General features: G+C 41.1%; 1 protein-coding gene across 1 annotated transcript in view; it reads left to right on the forward strand.

The window, feature by feature from the left end:
* TRIP13 (thyroid hormone receptor interactor 13) overlaps window positions 1–18,895 on the forward strand; it is a 1,214,790-nt gene that overhangs the window by 146,400 nt on the left and 1,049,495 nt on the right. The window contains exon 5 of the mRNA XM_044065139.1: window positions 9,165–9,220. Within this exon, the coding sequence (XP_043921074.1) occupies window positions 9,165–9,220 (56 nt within the window). The remainder of the gene's footprint in view (window positions 1–9,164; window positions 9,221–18,895) is intronic.

The following is an 18,895-nucleotide window of genomic DNA, read 5'->3' on the forward strand; positions in this document are numbered from 1 at the left end:
CATCACTGAGGACACGGATTTGGATGATGGGGAAGGTTCTGCCAGATCACCTCCCAAGGATGTCTCCTTTGGAGACATCATGGAAATCCTACACCAGCAGGGAGGTTGGTCTGCCCCCAAACCTTCCTCTGACAAGTCCGTGTTCCTGGAGGCTTTCAGCACAGGCCTATCTACTTCCTGGGTGTCCCCTCCCGTAGATCCCCTGGTGGACCTGATCACCTTGCAGGCCTGGAAGGAGCCAGACACTGTGGAACCAATCCAGAAATGTCCAGATAAAATTTTGAGCCCTCCCTCAGATAGACCAGCATTTAACAAAGGGTCCCCTGTAGACATTATGGTGGTAGCAGCAGCCACCAAAAAGGAACTAGCCCAGGAGAGTTCCTCAGTTCATCCCCCTGACCGAGAGTCTAGGATGATGGACCACTTAGGAAAGTGGGTTTATGCATCAGCGACCTTTTCCATTAGGTTGCTGAACTACCTGGCCCACGTTACTAGACTACAGCGCGACCTTGTCAAGGAACTGGCTGAGTCTCCTCCTAGGTCCATGTCACAGGAGGACAGAGACACGTTCTCCGTGAGGATGGCCACTTTAAAAGCAGTTTCCAACATGTTCATGCGACTTCTTTCACATGCTACTGAAGGAGCGGTTAGGGCAGTTGGGTCCGGCATTTCCATGAGGCGCAACGCCTGGTTCGGATTATGTCAGTTCTCGGAACCTTTCAAGGTGTCTTTTGCCAACGCCCCTTATTATGGCTCTACCCTTTTTGTTAAGACCGTCAAAGAGACATTGGTCCAGAGTGAGAAAGACTGGAAGACACTGTCTGCCATTGGGATCCGCTTCTCAAACCCTCAAAGATCCTTTTCCCGGAATCAGCAAGGGCAAAAGAAGATGTGGTTCCGGAAGTCTCAGTATTCCCAGGACATTCTGGGCTTTTCTTCCCCCAGAGGCAGAGGGGGACAGGATAGACACCGGCCCAGAGGCAGAGGGGGTCTGAGGAATTTTGGGTCTCGAGAACCATTCTCAGACAGGCTCGGGCAGCAACCCTCAGGGGTTGCCCAACTGCTGTACTCTGGAGGCAGTCGGGGGTCGATTGTCATTGCACCTGGCGGCATGGGAGTCCGTAACACCAGACTGCTGGGTGCTTCAGATTATATCCAGAGGATACTCAATCCCGTTTGTGGTTCCTCCCAAACCTCTCAAACATCTCCTGGACGTACCACCCACGCAAAGGGAGGCAGCAGCACTGGAAATTTCCAAGCTGCTAGAGAAATGAGCCATCGAACCCGTCCCCCCAGATCTGTCTGGATCAGGCATCTACTCCAGGTTCTTTTTGGTGCCAAAGAAAACGGGGGACTTAAGGCCCATTCTGGACCTATCTAAACCGAACCTGTCAGTTGCCAAAGAAAAGTTATGGATGGTCACCTTACAGTCCATCATGCCGTACCTGCAAGAGAGCGACTGGATGTGCTCATTAGACCTCCAGGATGCCTGCTATCACTTAAAGATGCACAGAAGCTCCAGGAGGGTCCTCCGCTTCCGGCTAGGAGTCGGTCATTACCAAGTTTGGTCTCACCACAGTCCCCAGGGTGTTCACCAAAGTGATGGCAGTAGTAGCGGCTCACCTGAGGCTTCAGGAGATTCAGGTCTACGCATGCCTGGATGATTGGCTCCTCACTGCTCCCACCAGGCGTCTACTTTGTCAAACCAGGGATTATTTCCTAAAGCTTGCACTTCACTTGGGCATTACAATCAACGCATCCAAATCTCTTCTGAATCCTGTCCAGATGATAGACTACATTAGGGTACGGATAGACACACTACAGTCCAAAATCTTCCTGACCACGGAGAAAGTTTAAAACCTGAGGATGCATGTTTCCCTGCTGTACTGTTCTCACCTTCCCTCGGCAGAATTGGTTTTGAGGCCCCTGGGTTCTATGGCAGCGACCATAACACTTCTTCCATACGCCCAGTTACACATGCGAGTACTACAGTGAACTCTAGCGGTGCAATGGTCCCTGTTGGATCTTCCATTATCGTATCCAATTCACCTCAGTCGAGTCTGCAGGTCGTCCCTTCTTTAGTGGATGTACTCTCCAGAAATCTTGGAGGGAACGACCTTTTGTTCCAGCCCCTGTCCAAGCCACAGTGACCACAGATGCCTCCCAACTTGGGTGGGGGGGCATTGTTTGGGCAGGACAGTCCAAGGCCTGTGGTCTCCTATCAAGACCAGTTTGCATATAAATTTTCTGGAGATCAGGGTGGTCCTTTTGGCATTGCAGGCCCTTCATGCCTTTCTTTCTCTGGGAACCATTGCACTTCCATCAGACAACATGTCGGTGGTCTGGTATGTCAACAAACAGGGAGGGATCAGATCTTACCCCCTTTGTTGTGAGGCCATGAGAGTTTGGGAATGGGCAATCTTAACCAGTCACTTTCTGATAGCAACGCACATTCCGGAATGCTCCAACATCCTAGCGGACAGGTTAAGTCGGACTATACTGATGCATTATGAGTGGTCTCTGAATCCTTCAGTAGCAGAGCAGATCTTTCTGGAGTGGGGTCAGCCTTGCTGCAGTCTCTTTGCATCTCCTTCCAATGCAAAGTGCAGCGAGTTCTTGGCTCTGAACCCCCCAGCCGGGAGAGTCCCCAGAGATGCTCTAGTCCATGCTTGACCTCTGGTCTTCAGTATGCTTACCCTTCAGTACCTCTTATTCTGAGGTTTCTACAGAAAACTTGTCGACTGGAGAGCAAAGTGATCCTCATTGTCCCATTTTGCCCTCGCCAGGTATGGTTTCCCTTCCTTTGGTCTCATCTTCTGGCTCCACCTTGGATATTAGATCCCATTCAGGATTCACACCCCTCGGAGGTTCCTCAGCCGAGCCTGGACAGTTTGAAGCTCACGGCTTGGCTGCTCCAGTTCCCCTAATTGCTAGGACTCCTGGATTATCCTCTTCAGTCAGCTCTATTCTGGTGGCAGCTCACAAGTCTTCTACCAGGAAGATTTACCGTAGCAAATGGAAATGTTTTTCTTTTTGGGCTTCTCAAAGGAATTTAGACCCTTTTACGGCTCCTGTTCCTGCTATTCTCGATTTTTTAGCAAATATTTTTCAACAAGGAGCTAGCTCTAATACTATCAAAGTTCAACTAGCTGCCATCTTCATTTTCACATGGTTGAGAATTCTGCTTCTCTAGCCTCTTCCAAACTGTGTAAAGTCTTTATTAAAGGTACTTTCCTATTATGCCCCTCTGGTCAAGGATCCTGTTCCCCCATGGGACCTTACTGTGGTTCTTCAAGCTTTGGTCGCCTCGCCATTTGAACCTGCAGCAACCACGGATCTTAAGTTTTTGTCTTGGAAAACTAGTGGCTGTCACTTGTGCTAAACGGGTTTCAGAACTGCAAGCATTGTCTAGTAAAGTTACATACATGATTTTCCATAAGGACAGGGTTTCCCTTCGTACCAATCCATCCTTTCTTCCCAAGGTAGCACCACAAGTTAACATCAATCAGACCATTAACTTACCTGTTTTCTTTCCAAATTTTGCTAACAAAATGGAATACAGACTCCACTTGTTGGATGTTCATAGACAGTTACGATTTTATTCACACAGGACTAAAACCTTTCGTAAATCTGATCAGTTTGTTTGTGTCCTTCTGTAAGCCCTTTCTGGGTAAACCTATTTCTAAGGTCACTATCGCTAGGTGGATTTCCTTGTGCATCCTTCAGGTCTATGAGGATAAAGGTTTGTCTCCTCCATGTCAGGTGAAAGCTCATTCGACTAGGTCAATGGCTACTTCTGTGGCCTTTTGGTCGAGAGTTTCATTGGATGATACTTGTTCTGCAGCTACTTGTTCCTCATCTCATACCTTTATTTATCACTACAAATTGGAGTTGACTTCTAGAAGGAGAGTATCCTTTGGTTCCGCGGTGCTCCGGAATATCCTTCCATGAGGGCCACCCAGGAGTTTAGTAGCTGGGGAGTCTGTCCCACAGGTTGAAGATCAAATGAAGTAAACTACTTCAGATAAAGAAGTTATCTACTCACCATAACATTCCATCTGAGTAGTTATACTTCATTTGTCTTCAACCATCCCTCCCTCCTTCCCCCTGGCCTTACCATATGGACAGCCTGTTTGGCTGAAGTTTTAAGTGCGTAAGGTGTTTTTGCAGGTCGGGTTCTGAATATAAGTGACAGTAAACTCGGTCTGGAGGTTGGAAGGTAGTGGAGTTGTATTATAGGTAAGGGAAGGAGCTTGGAGCAGATGCTAGTGAACTTGCCGGCTCGGATCCGGTACCCACAGGTTGAAGACAAATGAAGAAGAACTACTCGGATGGAATGTTATGGTGAGTACATAACTTCTTTTTCTTGTTTAAAAAAAATATGGTCTCCTAAAGAACAAAAGTTTACTTACAGAAAGATTTCTGAGGTCCAAACCTTGATGTGCAAAGAACCTTTCCTGGTCTTTCATCAGGGCAAGGTATCCCTGTGTACCAGCCCCACTTTGGTGCTTAAAGTGGTACCCAAACTGAGATACTGAATCAGGGTATTTATCTGCAAGTTTCCTTTTGAAAGATGCAGAATTCAGGATAAAGTATCCTACATTTTATAGATATGCAGAGACAGCTGAGATTTTACTTAAAATAGAACCAAGATATCAGGTGTTTGTCTCTCTTTTTTAAAAAAACATGGAAGCTGGTAGACCTGCTAATAAGCAAGCACTTAAAATGGTTGGCTCACAGCATTTTCTTTTGTTGTTCATATTGTGGCAAGCCTATTCCAGCCCAGATCAGAGGCCACTTTAGTAGAGTCACATTTGCCACCACAGCCTTTCCTAAGGAAGTTACTATAAAGCTATCTTGAATCAAATGCTCAATCATCTCTGCACACCTTCTCCAAACATTACAATCTAGGGCTCAATTTCTAGGATGAGGACAGCTTCTGCTGTCCTGCAAGGCTTTGTATCTGAACAGCCTTCACTTTCTTCCCAGAGACGTGTGATTTGGGAAACTCTCTAGTTGTGAAGACAGCAATCGTGACTACTGGGATAAGCATGGCACAGTTGTTTGGAACTCGATACAAATGCAGATGATTCAGTGTTGCAGTGCAATTACCCCCCCCCCTTCTGACCTCTCCATTTCCCTGTGGATTGGGGAGACTTCCTTGTTAAGTTTAGATACCTTCCCTCTCCCTTCCCCACCAGGCCCCCCACCCCTCATTTTTTTCTGTCTGCTATACAAAGAGGGAGATTTGAAGTTCTTTGCGGTGGACCTGGAGTAGTTGGGAGTCTACCAACCAGTCGGGCAGCTGTGGCACTGAGGTATTTTCCCTGGTTATTGTGTAGGCAAAGATTTGCAGATTGCATGTGCAAATTCACCATTTATGCCACCAACATAATTGTGCCTTGGTGAGAAGGTATCAGCTGAAGCGTCAGCGTGTGGGTAGTTCTCTAGAAATAGAGTAGGTAGGTCACCAGTAACCTTTATGCAGTATTTCTTAAGTGTGATGATTGCCGCATTGAGTCTATTTGAGCCTCTCTATTGTTTGTAAGTTAATAACACACTTGATTTTCTTTCTGTCAATTCATTCATAGCAATTCTTTGAGTGCACTGGGCCTCTTGGCAGTTGCAGTTGGTATGGTCTTTCTTATAAGGTTCCACATGAGGGTCTTCGAGTGGAAATTACAGTGGTTCCAGGTGTCTCATGTCTCATCAGGTAAATATTTTTAAAGTAGGAAAGATCAATTTGCAGTAGTGACTATACTTTAGGCAGCCACTTCCACCTTAATTACCATGATAATCACTGGATAATCACTGCCCTAGGGTTGGGGGGTGGGGCATTGTCTGGGCAGTCAGTGTTTGATCCCAGATGGAGACCGATTTTTTTATTTATTTTTTTTTTGCATAAATATTCAGGAGGAAAAACTGGTCCTCCTCATTGATTAGGCTTTTCAGAACTCACTTGCCAAGGTGCATTTGCCATCTACAGTAAAATGCACGGCATTAGATTGGTACTTAGGAAGGAGTTCCTCTCTGCTTTTCTCCTATAGTGGGAAGCCATGAGGTTATGAAAATGGGCTATTTCCTCAGGTTATGTTCTCATTTTTGAGGAAGGTCAGGTCTGTGTTTACTAATGCTTTGCAGTGGCCCCTTAGTCCTTCTGTAGCACAGAGCTTCTCATGGAGTCTTGTCAAGACTACTGGAGCCTTGCTTGTAACTTTTTTGCATCACTGACCAGTTTCAAGTACTGAAACTTCTTTTTTCCCTTCCCTCCATTGTGGAAGTCACACGGATACTCACATCAGGATATGGCCTCCATAACGCCTTCACATTTTCCCGTTTCCCTGTTATTCCAAAGATCATCCAGAAAGCCATGCAGAAGAAGTGCTGTCTTCTCATAACCTTGTTGTGGCCTTAACAAATATGACTTCTGCTGTGACCTAGTCTTCTAAAGCATCCTGAATACCAGTTATTCTCACTTGGGATATATATATATAAGTTATCAGCTATGGGATGGATATAGTCAGTGTAACACCAAATAGGATAGGTTAATTCAAGCACCAAAAGGGAAATAGGTGGGCTTAAAATTGCCCACAAGAGTAGCTAGCCTAGTGTTTAACTATGAAAGCAGGATGAAACAAAGGAAGGATTAACTTCTCTAAAAAAAAGTAACACACCCATGGAGGGACAGATTCTTAGGTGGTCAGACCAGGAAAATTCTTCTAAAAAAGTGCTAACAAAATTGCTTTAGAAGACGAGGTCACAGCAGAAGTCATCATATTTGTCAAAGCCACAACAAGGTTATGACATGCTTCCCCTAAAGAAATCCCAATCCCTCCGAGCTACACGCTCTAGGGACCTAAACCTTGTCACCACAATAAACAGGACATGCTGGAGGGATAGATTCCCATCCCAGAGACTTCCCATACTCTGGAACAGGCTACCCATCTATGTCAAGCAAAGTCCTTCATTAGCACTCTTCAAGAAAAATCTTATTGAGTGGATGGGAAATAAGAAATACACCCCTGGAATCACTTCTGTGTCTCTGCTCGACAGTGGCACAAGAAAGTAACTTTCTTGGGTGGCATAAGCCAAGGAACCTTGTTGGCTAGGCTTACGTAGGCCCTTGGGCCGATAGCCTAGTACCTACCTGTGAAAGTATGAATTCTCCACAACTTTTTGCTAGTTTGCATGACCGGTGTAACCTGGACCTTCCATTTTTTTGCCTTCATCGCATAACTACTCCAGTTCCATTAATGGCCAGAGACATACTTGCATAGAGTGTTATAAATCTTCATATGTTTTCAGAGATAAAATATTTAAAAAAAGTTGAAAAGTAAACGTCTATGTTCTGGTAGTTGGTCGATAGTTATCTGTTAGTTATCCAATTAGTTTGACACCTCATTTATCTGCAGTTTTAGATCATCTTTCCTAGATTTTTAATGTCTGTGCAAGTTACTTCTCTATAACTGTCTACCTTGCTGTCATATTCAGTTTCCATCAAATCTCTCAGCAGTTTACCTTTGGCTTCCTAATTTTGTTAGCACTTTCTTAGAAACATTTTCCCGGTCTGACCACCTAAGAATCTGTCCCTCCATGGGTATGTTACTTTTTTTTTTAGAGAAGTTAATCCTTCCTTTTTTTCAGCCTGCTACTAAAGTTGATTTGACGTTTCTTGGTACACTTTCTTTCTAATGGCCATCATTTCTGTAAGAATACCTAAAATAAATACTTTATGTACAAGTCCTCTCACTCTGGTTTTGCATAAGGATAGAGAGGCATAAAGGAAGGAATAGTTCACAAGTGCAAAGACAGCTACTGAGATGAACCTTATTCTCTGTTTGCCTGCATACTTTCATGACTACTCATACAGGAGAATACCTAATACATTGTATGGATATCCACAGACAGCACAGATTTTATGTGGATAGAACCAAAACCAAATCAGTCGGGAAAGTTTCATAAATTCACAAAAAAATTGGGAGCCAAGTTACTTTATCTTCAGTGGCTTACTGACTACATCAAATTATGTTGCAGAGGGTTTAATAAATGACATTGTCCTTGTATGCCTGTAATACACTCAGCGAGATCAGTAGTTACATCTCTGGTATTTTTCAGGATTTCATCTTTACATAATATTTGCATGGCTGCTGCATGGTCTTCTCTGAATATATTTTCAAGACTCTCCAAATTGGATGTAATTTCCAGGTCTTGGTCTTCCCTTTACTTCCAGTTTCAAAGGTTATGTATTTATACGATAATCATAGATCTAGATGAGCAGGCCCATCCTGACTCCCAGAGTAAAATAAATACTCAGAGGTACCCCCACCATGGACCTAGTATGTAGTAAGCAGACTTGTGACCTTCAAAATTGTGAGACTAAATGTTTACCATTCTCAAAGTTTCATCAGGGATCTGTCTGATAATTGTGTTCAAACTACACAATACTTATGTTTCAAATTTAATTATTTACATTATTAAATGTTTTGACTACAAAGTTTAGTTAATACTTTTATACACAGGATCTACTTGAAGAGTTTAAACAGCTGTCTTGATTTTGCCATATAAATGTCTTTAAGTGTATTGCACAGATATTATCATCAGACTTGTGATACTTAAACCTGCTGTTATCTGATGTATGCATATGCATTGCCAGTTGCTGGTAATATTTTATAACTTGCTCATAAAAATAATTTTCCCCATAAGTATCAATAACTAAAGCAAAATACTACCTGTTGACTGAGCACCCTATGTTGCTGTTTGTTAAATAACAGTGTAACCTTATTGCTGATCTAACTCATCTGTAGAAAGGGTTCTATCTGATATTGAGCTTAAGCTGTGCAGAAAATAAAACATAATAGCATAGTAAGGATTGTGTGTTCCTAATGAATACCAGTTATGTGAAGATTTTGGATTGATTGTTACATATTTCTGAGAAGTGCTTTATTTCTTCTGATGACTGCTTCCTGCTTTATGTCCATTGCTTGATTGGATATGGTTTATCTCCCTAGGGAATTGAAGTAAGTAATACAGATATTGAAAAGAGATGCATATTTTTTTTCCATTTAGAACGTTAAATTAATATATTTCATTAAATTAATATGTTTCTAATTTCTGAAAATCAGCAAAGCAGACAATATTTTAAAAATCTTTTTTTATACTTTCAGTTGAATTTAATGGACTTTGGGAGAGCCTTGTGTATGATAATGAAGTAAAATCACAAGTGAGTAGAATTTTTTTCTGCAAAATAAAAAAAAAAAGAAATTAAGCACTGAGTGACAAGATGTTACATTGTTGAATGTATCAATCAAATAATTAAAAACCTGCATTTTCTGTGTATCTGGAACTTAAAATAAAGCATATTTCCTTGTCAGTGCTCTGGCTTGCAGTAAAAGATTACAAGCAGTACCTGTATATTCCATATCACTTTAACTACAAAGTAAAGAATTTGAAAGTTGCAGGCTAAGAACATAATCAAGATTTAATATCTCATGGTAGTATTTCATATCTGTTGCAGCCTTTCTGAAAGAAATTAAGCTTTTTGCTTTATTTAGGATCAACAGACTAATTTCAGCCCCGAAGGAGTACTGAACACTGACAAATAACTTAATGCAGAAATAAATATCAAATCCATGATACTTAAAGGAAAACTCTACCCTCTACTACAGTTTAACTCAATCATTAGGTGTGTAGGTACCAGAAACCTGCATGTACTTTTTAACATTTTTATTTCCTTGCATTAGAATCCAAGGAAGGGAAAGCCCACCTTCTCTCATACTTTGCATAGGAATTTGTTTCCACCTGTATGTATGACATGTCATAGACACAGTTAAAGTCTGTAATTTACCCTGTCAGATACTGCTGTCAATCTTAGATGGGCAATTAATCCTGCTAATGTGAGGAACACCTCAGCTGATATAAAAAAAAAGAAAGCTGTTGAGCTGTTTACCACTGTTTTCATTGCAGAGGGGATGAGAACTTAACACTCCCCATTCATAGCAAAACAAAGCAATTAGATCTGTCAAGGGTTTAAAGGCATTTGTCACCTCTTCTGACAAATTTACATAAGCAGCAACACTATATTGAAATGCTAATCTGTAAATATTGGTTATTTATAATACTTTATATATTAAGATAACTAAAATGTAGTATCAAAGATTTCTGTGACAGAGAAAAAAAACAGAAAATATTTTTTTCTTGTAAAGTATCAACACATTTACCATTTTCAAGCCGCCGCCCCCCCCCCCCCCCACACACACACACACACAGGACAGAACTGCAGAAGGAGAGAAGTGGCAGCCCAATCAACTGGGTACACTGATCATGTTTATAAAAATATCTTTCATGCTTTTTTGTGACATCCTTCAAGCAAGGAATGCGTATCTGGTGCACGCAGATCCATGGTAAGAGATCCCGACGTATTTTGAATCAGACCTTACATTGTTAAGAGTGCATGAGCATTTTGTAGTCCACAAAGGAAATGTGACCATTGATGGCAGGCGTAATATACAGCTGAATTTACCTTAATGTATGTTTACTATGTGCTCTTGCATTAAAAACATTATGAAAAGGAAGTCAGAAGTCCTTACCTTTGTTTAAATGCGCACACACACACACACACACACACACACACACACACACACACACACACACACACACACACGTGTGCACAAATTATATATATGTGTGTGTGTGTGTGTATATATATATATATATATATATATATATATAAATTTTAAATATGTATATATTTATATAGTATTTGTAAAATATGTGTGTTTGTGTAGACACATAAAGTTACACAAAATTTCCATTTTGATTCCTTTTTCTTTATAAAGTATATGAAGTACACACACAGTTATCTGTTTTACACACATACACATTTTTGTCCATGTACTGTGTGTGTGTGTGTGTGTGTTTTTATTTATATATATATATATATATATATATATATATATATATATATATATATATATATACACACACACACAAACACGTGTGTATATACAGTGGGTATAAAAAGTATTTTACTACTTGTTTTTCTAATGATGTACTTGATTCACAAGCATGAAAGTGCTCTATAAATTTTGTCTTGGTATTTATTGCTAGACAGGGGTCCAGGAAAGTAAATAATGTGGGAAGAAATAGCCAGGGAATTGTTATGGCTAGGCTTGTATAGGCCCTAGGGCTGATAGCCTAGTACCAACCTATGAACATTTCCCTGCTGAGGGCTTTAGAGTTTTTATTCATGTTTTTGAAGCCCGTTTTACCATTCATTGGTTTATTTGGATATAAAAAGTGTACACACCCCTGTTAAAATGCCAGGTTTTTGTGATAAAAAAAAATAAGACCACAATAAATGATTTCAAAACTTTTCCCACCTTTAATGTGTGACCTATAACCTGTAAAATTCAATTGAAAAACAAACAGATCTGTTAGGAGAAATAATTTAAAACATAAAAAACGTACAATAAGCTGGTTGCATAAATGTGCACACCCCTAAACTAATACTTTGTTGAAGCACCTTTTGCTTCAGTTACAGCATTCAGTCTTTTTGGGTACACACCTGCCATCAATTAAAGATTGACTCAGATAGGCCCAAATAAAGTTCAGCTATCCTAGTAGGATTTTCCTGACATTTACTCAGTTGCCTGCTACAGCAAAAGCCATGGTTCGCAGAAAGCTTATAAAGCAGCAAAGAAATCTCATTGTTGAAGGGTATCAGTCAGGATTAAGGCACAAAAAATTTTCCATAGCATTGGATATACCATGGAACATCGTGAAGACAGTCATCAAAAATTAGAGAAAACATTGGACAACGGTGACTTTGCAAAGAACTGGACATCCCTCCAAAATTGAGACCTACAGCAACACTGAAGGAGTTGGAGGAATTTCTGGCAAGTACTGATTGTGTACTGCATGTGACAACAATCTCCTGTATTCTCCATATGTCTGGCCTATGGGGTAGGGTTGCAAGACAGAAGTATTTTCTTACACAGAAAAACATCCAGGCCCGACTAAAATTTGCAAAACAATACATCAAGTCTCCCAAAAGCATGTGTGAAAATGTGTTCTGGGCTGATGAGACCAAGGTTGAACTTTTTGGCCACAATTCCAAAAAGTACATTTGACGCAAAAACAACATTTCGTATCACCAAAAGAACACCATCCCCATAGTGAAGCATGGTGGTGGCAGTATCATGCTTTGGGGTTGCTTTTCTTCAGCTGGAACTGAGGCTTTAGTCAAGGTGGAGGGAATTAAGAACAGTTCCAAATACCAGTCATTTCTGTACCAAAATCTTCAGGCGTCTGCTAGAAAGCTGAAGATGAAGAGGAATTTCACCTTTCAGCATGACAATGACACCAAGCATGCATCCAAATCATCAAAATAATGGCGTCATCAGAAGAAAATTAAACTTTTGGAATTGCCCAGCCAGAGCCCAGACCTAAATCCAATAGAAAATCTGTAGGATGACCTGAAGAGGGCTGTGCACAAGAGATGCCCTCACAATCTGACAGATTTGGAGCACTTTTGCAAGGAAAAGTGGAGTGGGCAAATATTACCAAGTCGAGATGTGTCATGCTGATAGACTCCTACCCAAGAAGACTGAATGCTGTAATTAAATCAAAAGGTGCTTCAACAAAGTATTAGTTTAAGGGTGTGCACACTTATGCAACCAGCTTATTGTATGTTTTTTATTTTTTATATTTTTTCTTCTAACAGGTTTGTTTTTCAAGGTTATAGGTCACATTAAAAGTGGGAAAAGTTTTTAAATGATGCATTGTGGTCTAATTTTTTTATATCACAAAAACCTGGCATTTTAACAGGGGTGTGTACACTTTTTTATATCCCCTGTGTGTGTGTGTGTGTGTGTGTGTGTGTGTGTGTGTGTGTGTGTGTGTGTGTGTGTATATATATATATATATATATATATATATATATATATATGTATATATATATATATATATATATACACACATGTAACCCTGACTAACATTTTCCTGTCTCTGATCTTCTACCTTCCCCAAATACTAAGCTTCTTAATTACTTTATTATCCTTATCTCTCATATAAATTATACAAGTGTACTAGTAAACTATGACCTACTAAGATTTGTTCCTAATAAGAGTTCCTTATTAAAAAAAAAAAATGTATTTTTCTATATTTTATAATTTTCTTTAACAATTTCTTTAGCTTATACACTTTGTTATAACTACAGCTGTTTAAAACTGTTTTTGATCTTATAATTATTGCTGCATAGGACTGTCTTTATGCTATTTTTTGTTACATTGTATGTTATTTCCTGGAGATTTTCTCCCCGGGCCTCTACTGTAAATGGACATATATCCAGTTAGACTAGCCCGGTCAACAAATGTAAAATAAAATAACATATATATATATATATATATATATTGATTCACTTCATAATCTCGAAATACTGAAACATCAAATTTCAGTATTTCGAAACTATGAAACCGAATCCACAAAACACCGAAACTACAAAACCCTGAGCCCAAAACCGCAAAATTCAAAACACTGAACAAACTGCATACACTACACCATACATACACCACAACACAAACAAACAAAAGCTACACACATACACAACTCATACGCACATAAGCAGGAGGGCAAGCCCCCCTGCACCCCCCTACTTATATATACTAACTCCGAGATCGTGCAAGCAGGAAAGAAAAGCTAACTCACACACGCACATTCTCCAGTCCCTCACACACACATCAAACATATCAGCACACTCAAACACACTCTAAGCCCCCCACTCAAATCCCTTACAAAACACTCACTTACCTGACAAACGCTTAGATCCACACACGGCTCCGTGCACCATAAACACACAATCCCAGACATCACGTAGTGTAAGGCCATAACCGCAAATTCGAGATATTTGAATTTGCGATTATGAATTTTCCCTATTTTAAACATTCTGGTTTATAGTCTCGCGATACTGAAATTCAACATTTCAGTATTTAGATGATATAAACGGCTCCTATACATATATATATATATATATATATATATATATATATATATATATATACACATGTGCAATGGGTGCGTGCAATTCATTATTTATAATAAACTTATAGTAGGGCTAAGAATTTTAATGTATACATTCTAGTAAATGCTGCTCAATGTTTTACTTGTTCACTGTCACACATTGACAAAGATTACATGTGTAACACATAGCCTGTATCTTTTTGTCAGTATTTTTTTTCTTTGTATTGCTAAATGCATTTATTATTTGCTGTTATGTTTGCCAGTGCAGCCCGAGTTGTGAATGAAAGAGGTCCTGGGATCACTTCTCTTTCCTGGTTACCAAAGTATAAATAAATATGAAATAAGAAAAAAAGAGTGAACATGACAGAAATAATTAACTTGTAAAGCACATTTTTATTCTCCATCATTCACAAGAGAGAAAAAAAAACTTCCCACCTAAGGCATTGGGAAGTAGCAGGCAGACTTAGTTTGGAGTTCTACTAGTTGTCACCTGTAAATATACAGCAGGGATCATTTACTGCCACGAGAGTTTTCACACCTCAGCATAAGAGTGTAGGGGAAGATCTGTTAATTCTTTTTGAACTACAAAAGATTCCCTTTACAAAAACTTGGTATTTACCTACTTTCTCTTGCTTGAAGTAGTTAGCTATTTTTAGCATAGAACAAGCTGTGACAGACACATAAATGAGGCTTAGTCAGGGAAACATAGAAGTAGCTCATTTACAGATATGTTTAGATGACAGTGCTTCACAATCCTACCGTTCTGTCTTAATGGCATGAGATAACAGCACCACTTCCTTATGTTTAGCATAACTCATATAATGAGGACTTGAAATGTATTCTGGGAAGAAGGAATAAAAGCAAGAAAACAAGATGATATTACTAATGCAGGCCCCATCATCCGCCATTTTGAGGGAAACGCGTTAAAATTGTAAAAGAAGCACTTAGAGTGATTTTGAGTCATTAAAATAGCTCACAATAAAAACATTTTTTTTTTTACTTCTAAGGTGGAGTTTTCCTTTACTCAAGTAAAGGTTCTTAATAACCACAGGTATGTAAAGGGACTAGGCTTAATAGCTGTTTGTGAAAAAATGCCACTCTGATAACTTGACAAGGGCTCAGCTTCACCTTCTTGAAAGCTGAAAATCTTGAGAGCTTTAGAATTATAATGTCAAGCGATTTTATTTTTTAATCCCCCAGGACCAAACTTTATGGCTTCTCTTCCTGCACCCTATCTGCCAGTTTGTTCTGTGGTCACTGGAGCTGGGGATTCTCATGCAGGAAAGAAACCTATGGCCCATTCATTCCTTTCTGGCAACCTCACATTAGCTCATCCGCTCCTAGAGAGAATAAGGTGGCAGGGAATGGGCCAGCTTTGCTGTATATGGTAGCCTACCCTCTGTCTTGAGAGTACACTATCCCTCCCCTGTTACTGCTTTTACAGTTGTTGCTGTAGTGGTCGTCTGAGAGGTAGCATGCTTTTGTATGCTAAATTCTACTTGCACTGTGACTTGCACACAGCAGCATTGTGTCTACTCTGTGGAGCTCAAATCTAATAGAGCCAGAGCACTCTCACTTGATGTCACTGATGTAGCCAGCAAGAGCTGGCTACCATCCTACAAGATTGACGTGTTGGCAGTGGTCACTTAACCTCTTCTGCTGGCAGCAGAGCAGTTATTCAACTCTGGTCACCTGTGTCGTAGCTGGGACTTTATATCTTTATGCCATGGAGCTGCTGAGAGAGCAATTCCTCTTGCATTGTTTTTTCCTATAGTATGAACTGAGATTTAAAAATAGCAAAATACCTTCTTTTAACCATAAAAAGTAAACTGTTACTTGCAAAACAGTCTTGCTGGACTTTTGGAATTTTCCCAGGTCATTATAAAAAAAAAATTAAGGTGAAAATTACCTAGACTTATCGCAGAGTTTCCAGGTGTCTTTTTGTGCATTAGGAAAATACCATGATACGTTCAGCTTTGTGACAGTGAGGGATGGAGTCCTGATTGCAACCCAGATAACCAGAATTCATTTAATGGCTCAGGTAGGGGAGGAGATGTGTGGGGAGTGAGGTTGTGGTTTATATCAGTTCCCTATCTGTGGGAGGGGGTAGTCCACCTTGCTGCATTGTTGGACCCTGCTGAGGATGGACAAATGGTTTTCACCTGCTGCATTGTTGGGCCCTGCTGAGGATGGGAGAATGGTGTTCATTGGTTAGACAGTGACTTATCCTTTCCTCTGCCAAGCTGCATTCACCTTAGTCCAAGAGGTGAGGCTTTATAAGAAAGTAGTGTATAGAAATGCGCATCTTGTACTGCTAGAAGAGGGTCATTGCAGAAAATTTTTACTTGGATGCTTCTCTAGAACTCAAGGTTTTCCCATCCTATAATGTGCTATGTCCCCTCTTGTCTGTCAGATCTCATTTAATGCTCTTAGTGCCAGATCCAGTCCACCACACTTGTTAAAACAAATTTCAGATAAGTGACTTTTCTACATTGACTTTTGAGATGTTGGTTACGTTCTGTCTACCATTTAAAAATTTGAGTTCTCTTATTTTTACCAGAATTTCTTTCAAAAATAATATATTTTTCTAGCTTCTTCCTCTCCCTTTCATCCATTGCTTTCCTAAGCCTATTTAATAGACTGTTTTCTGACAGGAGACATCAGTCTTCTTTTCCTATTAATTTTACGGTTATTTACTAACTTGTCACAGTATATTAAAGCTTCTTTATAATTTTTACTTTTTTAATATCTCTCTTTCTTGAGTGGTTTACCCAAGCCTGTGCATTTCTTTCTGATAAAAAAAGCTGTTTTATTTCTGTACCATCCAAACTTTTTTCATTGTGCTTCATATTTTATAGTTATAGTCTTGATGGTTCCTTTCCTTTGATAACCTTAAGCTGTCAATATGGAACAGACTTCAGGATTTAAGAAGTATACCAAATGTGATCACATAATATTGCCTTGGGATCCACATCATCAATGTGTTGTATTCCTGTGGCTGGAGCACTTAGATGCCCAATTGGGTATTTGTTAGTCCTTTGGACCCAGGTGTTTTGTTGATAGAAGGAATAAACTAATAATGAAAGATGTTATGTGATCCTATCTCGCCTACATTCTGTACTGATGGGTTCGGAGCCGATCCTCGGCTCCGACTCGGCACGCTATGCAATAGAGCGAAGTCTCTAATTGGCTGAGCTATTCTATATCCCAGGATGCACCACCACCAATTCCCCAGATCTCGTTTGCCGCTTACACAGCAAAGACGTGGTCTCGAGCTTGGCTGAGCTAAGTGCTTTCTTTATTAGAATTTTCTGTCAGGAAATTTCTTAAACTTAACCAAAAAGCTGTTTTAACAGCTATCTTTGTGAATGACTGAGTTTTTCTGAACTTTTTGTGGTAAAAATTGTTTTTTTTACAGGGAAAGGTTTCCGTTTAAGTTAGAGGGGCCTTCCCCTCGTGCGTGAGTAGCCTTTTTTGTGTAGTGTTTGTGAAGTGATCAAGTTCCCGTTTTAGTTAGAGGGTTCTTGGCCCTCCTGTTGTGTGACCAATACCCTTTGCTTGACTTATATTTTTTACTGTAAGTGTGTTTGTTCTGATTATTCAGTGTTTTTGACTGTTTGGCATTATGTCAAAAGAGCACAGACCCTCTGGATTTAAAAAATGCACTAGATGCAATTACAAAATGTCTATAATGGATGATCACTCCCTTTGCGTGTACTGTTTAGGACCCAAACACCTTCAGGAGTCCTGTAGTGTGTGTCACGCTTTTTCCTCTCGAGTCCTCCAAGAGAGGAAAAATAAATTGATTTTAAAAGGACTTATTAAGCCTACTTTTGAAGAGGCCTTATCTTCCTCTTCTTCTTCCTCCAAGAAAAAGAAATCGTCGGCTCCGACCAGCCCGTCGGAACCGACCACTAAGAAATCTAGGCAGACTTCTCCATCGGCTCCACGGACTTCGGAGCCGAGGGCAGAACGGTCTGCCTCGATGCCTCCAGCCTTGACTCCTCTGGCTTCGGAGCCGATGGCTGGAGCTTCGAGAGACGGATCACCTTCATCGGCTCCGCTGATTTTGGAGCCGATGAGGGTTGTCCGCTCAGTCTCTTCCCCTTCGGCGCCGAAGTCCTCTTCGGCACCGAGGGAAACTACAATGGAGTCTCCTTCGGCACTGATTTTGATCAAAACAATTCGGAGCCGGTCCCCCAGTCCTTCGGAACCGGTGGAGAAGTCTAGTCGGACCCGTTCGATCTCCTCCCGATCTTCCAAGATGTCAGATTCGGACATTGACAGGGTGCTTCAAAGGCTGTTTCAGTCTCCAGTCTTCAAAAAATTAGTTTCGGCTCCAGCCCAGTCGGCTTCGGAGCCGATGGTCCACCCTTTAGCCTTGGTTCCTCCTCTAGCAGCCTTGGCACCGTTGGAGTCGGTGCTGGTGGAGCCGATGGAGGTGTCCGGGTCGGCTCCGACCCTTACTCCTACTCCAGCCTTTGGGTCGGAGTTCGGTACACGGACCTCTTCGGTCGACCCCGGGGGTGACACTTCGGGACCGATGTTTTCGGTTCCGAGCCTCTCTCTCGGTGCGTCGGCTGGGGGAGTGCCGTCTGCCTTTATGGCTTTGGGGGTCGGACCTTCCCAGGATTCTGGGGGTCCGGCCTTTAGAGCCATGAGGAGTGCTTTGGCCAAATCTTCTTTGGCTACCTCCACCGTCTCCCCGGCACCTTCCCTAGGCATGGAGACTGGGTCTTTTGTAGTCCCCCTGTCTCAAGACAGCGGAGCCCTGGGGCCTGAGGTCACCCCCATTGGAGGTTCCCCTCTTCCTGGAGGTCCCTCTGAAGAGTCTTCGGAGGAACCCCCAAGAAAAAAACAGTGCAAGAGGAAGCATGTC

This window comes from Protopterus annectens, chromosome 3.part0 (assembly GCF_019279795.1).
Source record: "Protopterus annectens isolate FY-2018-M chromosome 3.part0, PAN1.0, whole genome shotgun sequence".
Lineage (NCBI taxonomy): Eukaryota > Metazoa > Chordata > Ceratodontiformes > Protopteridae > Protopterus > Protopterus annectens.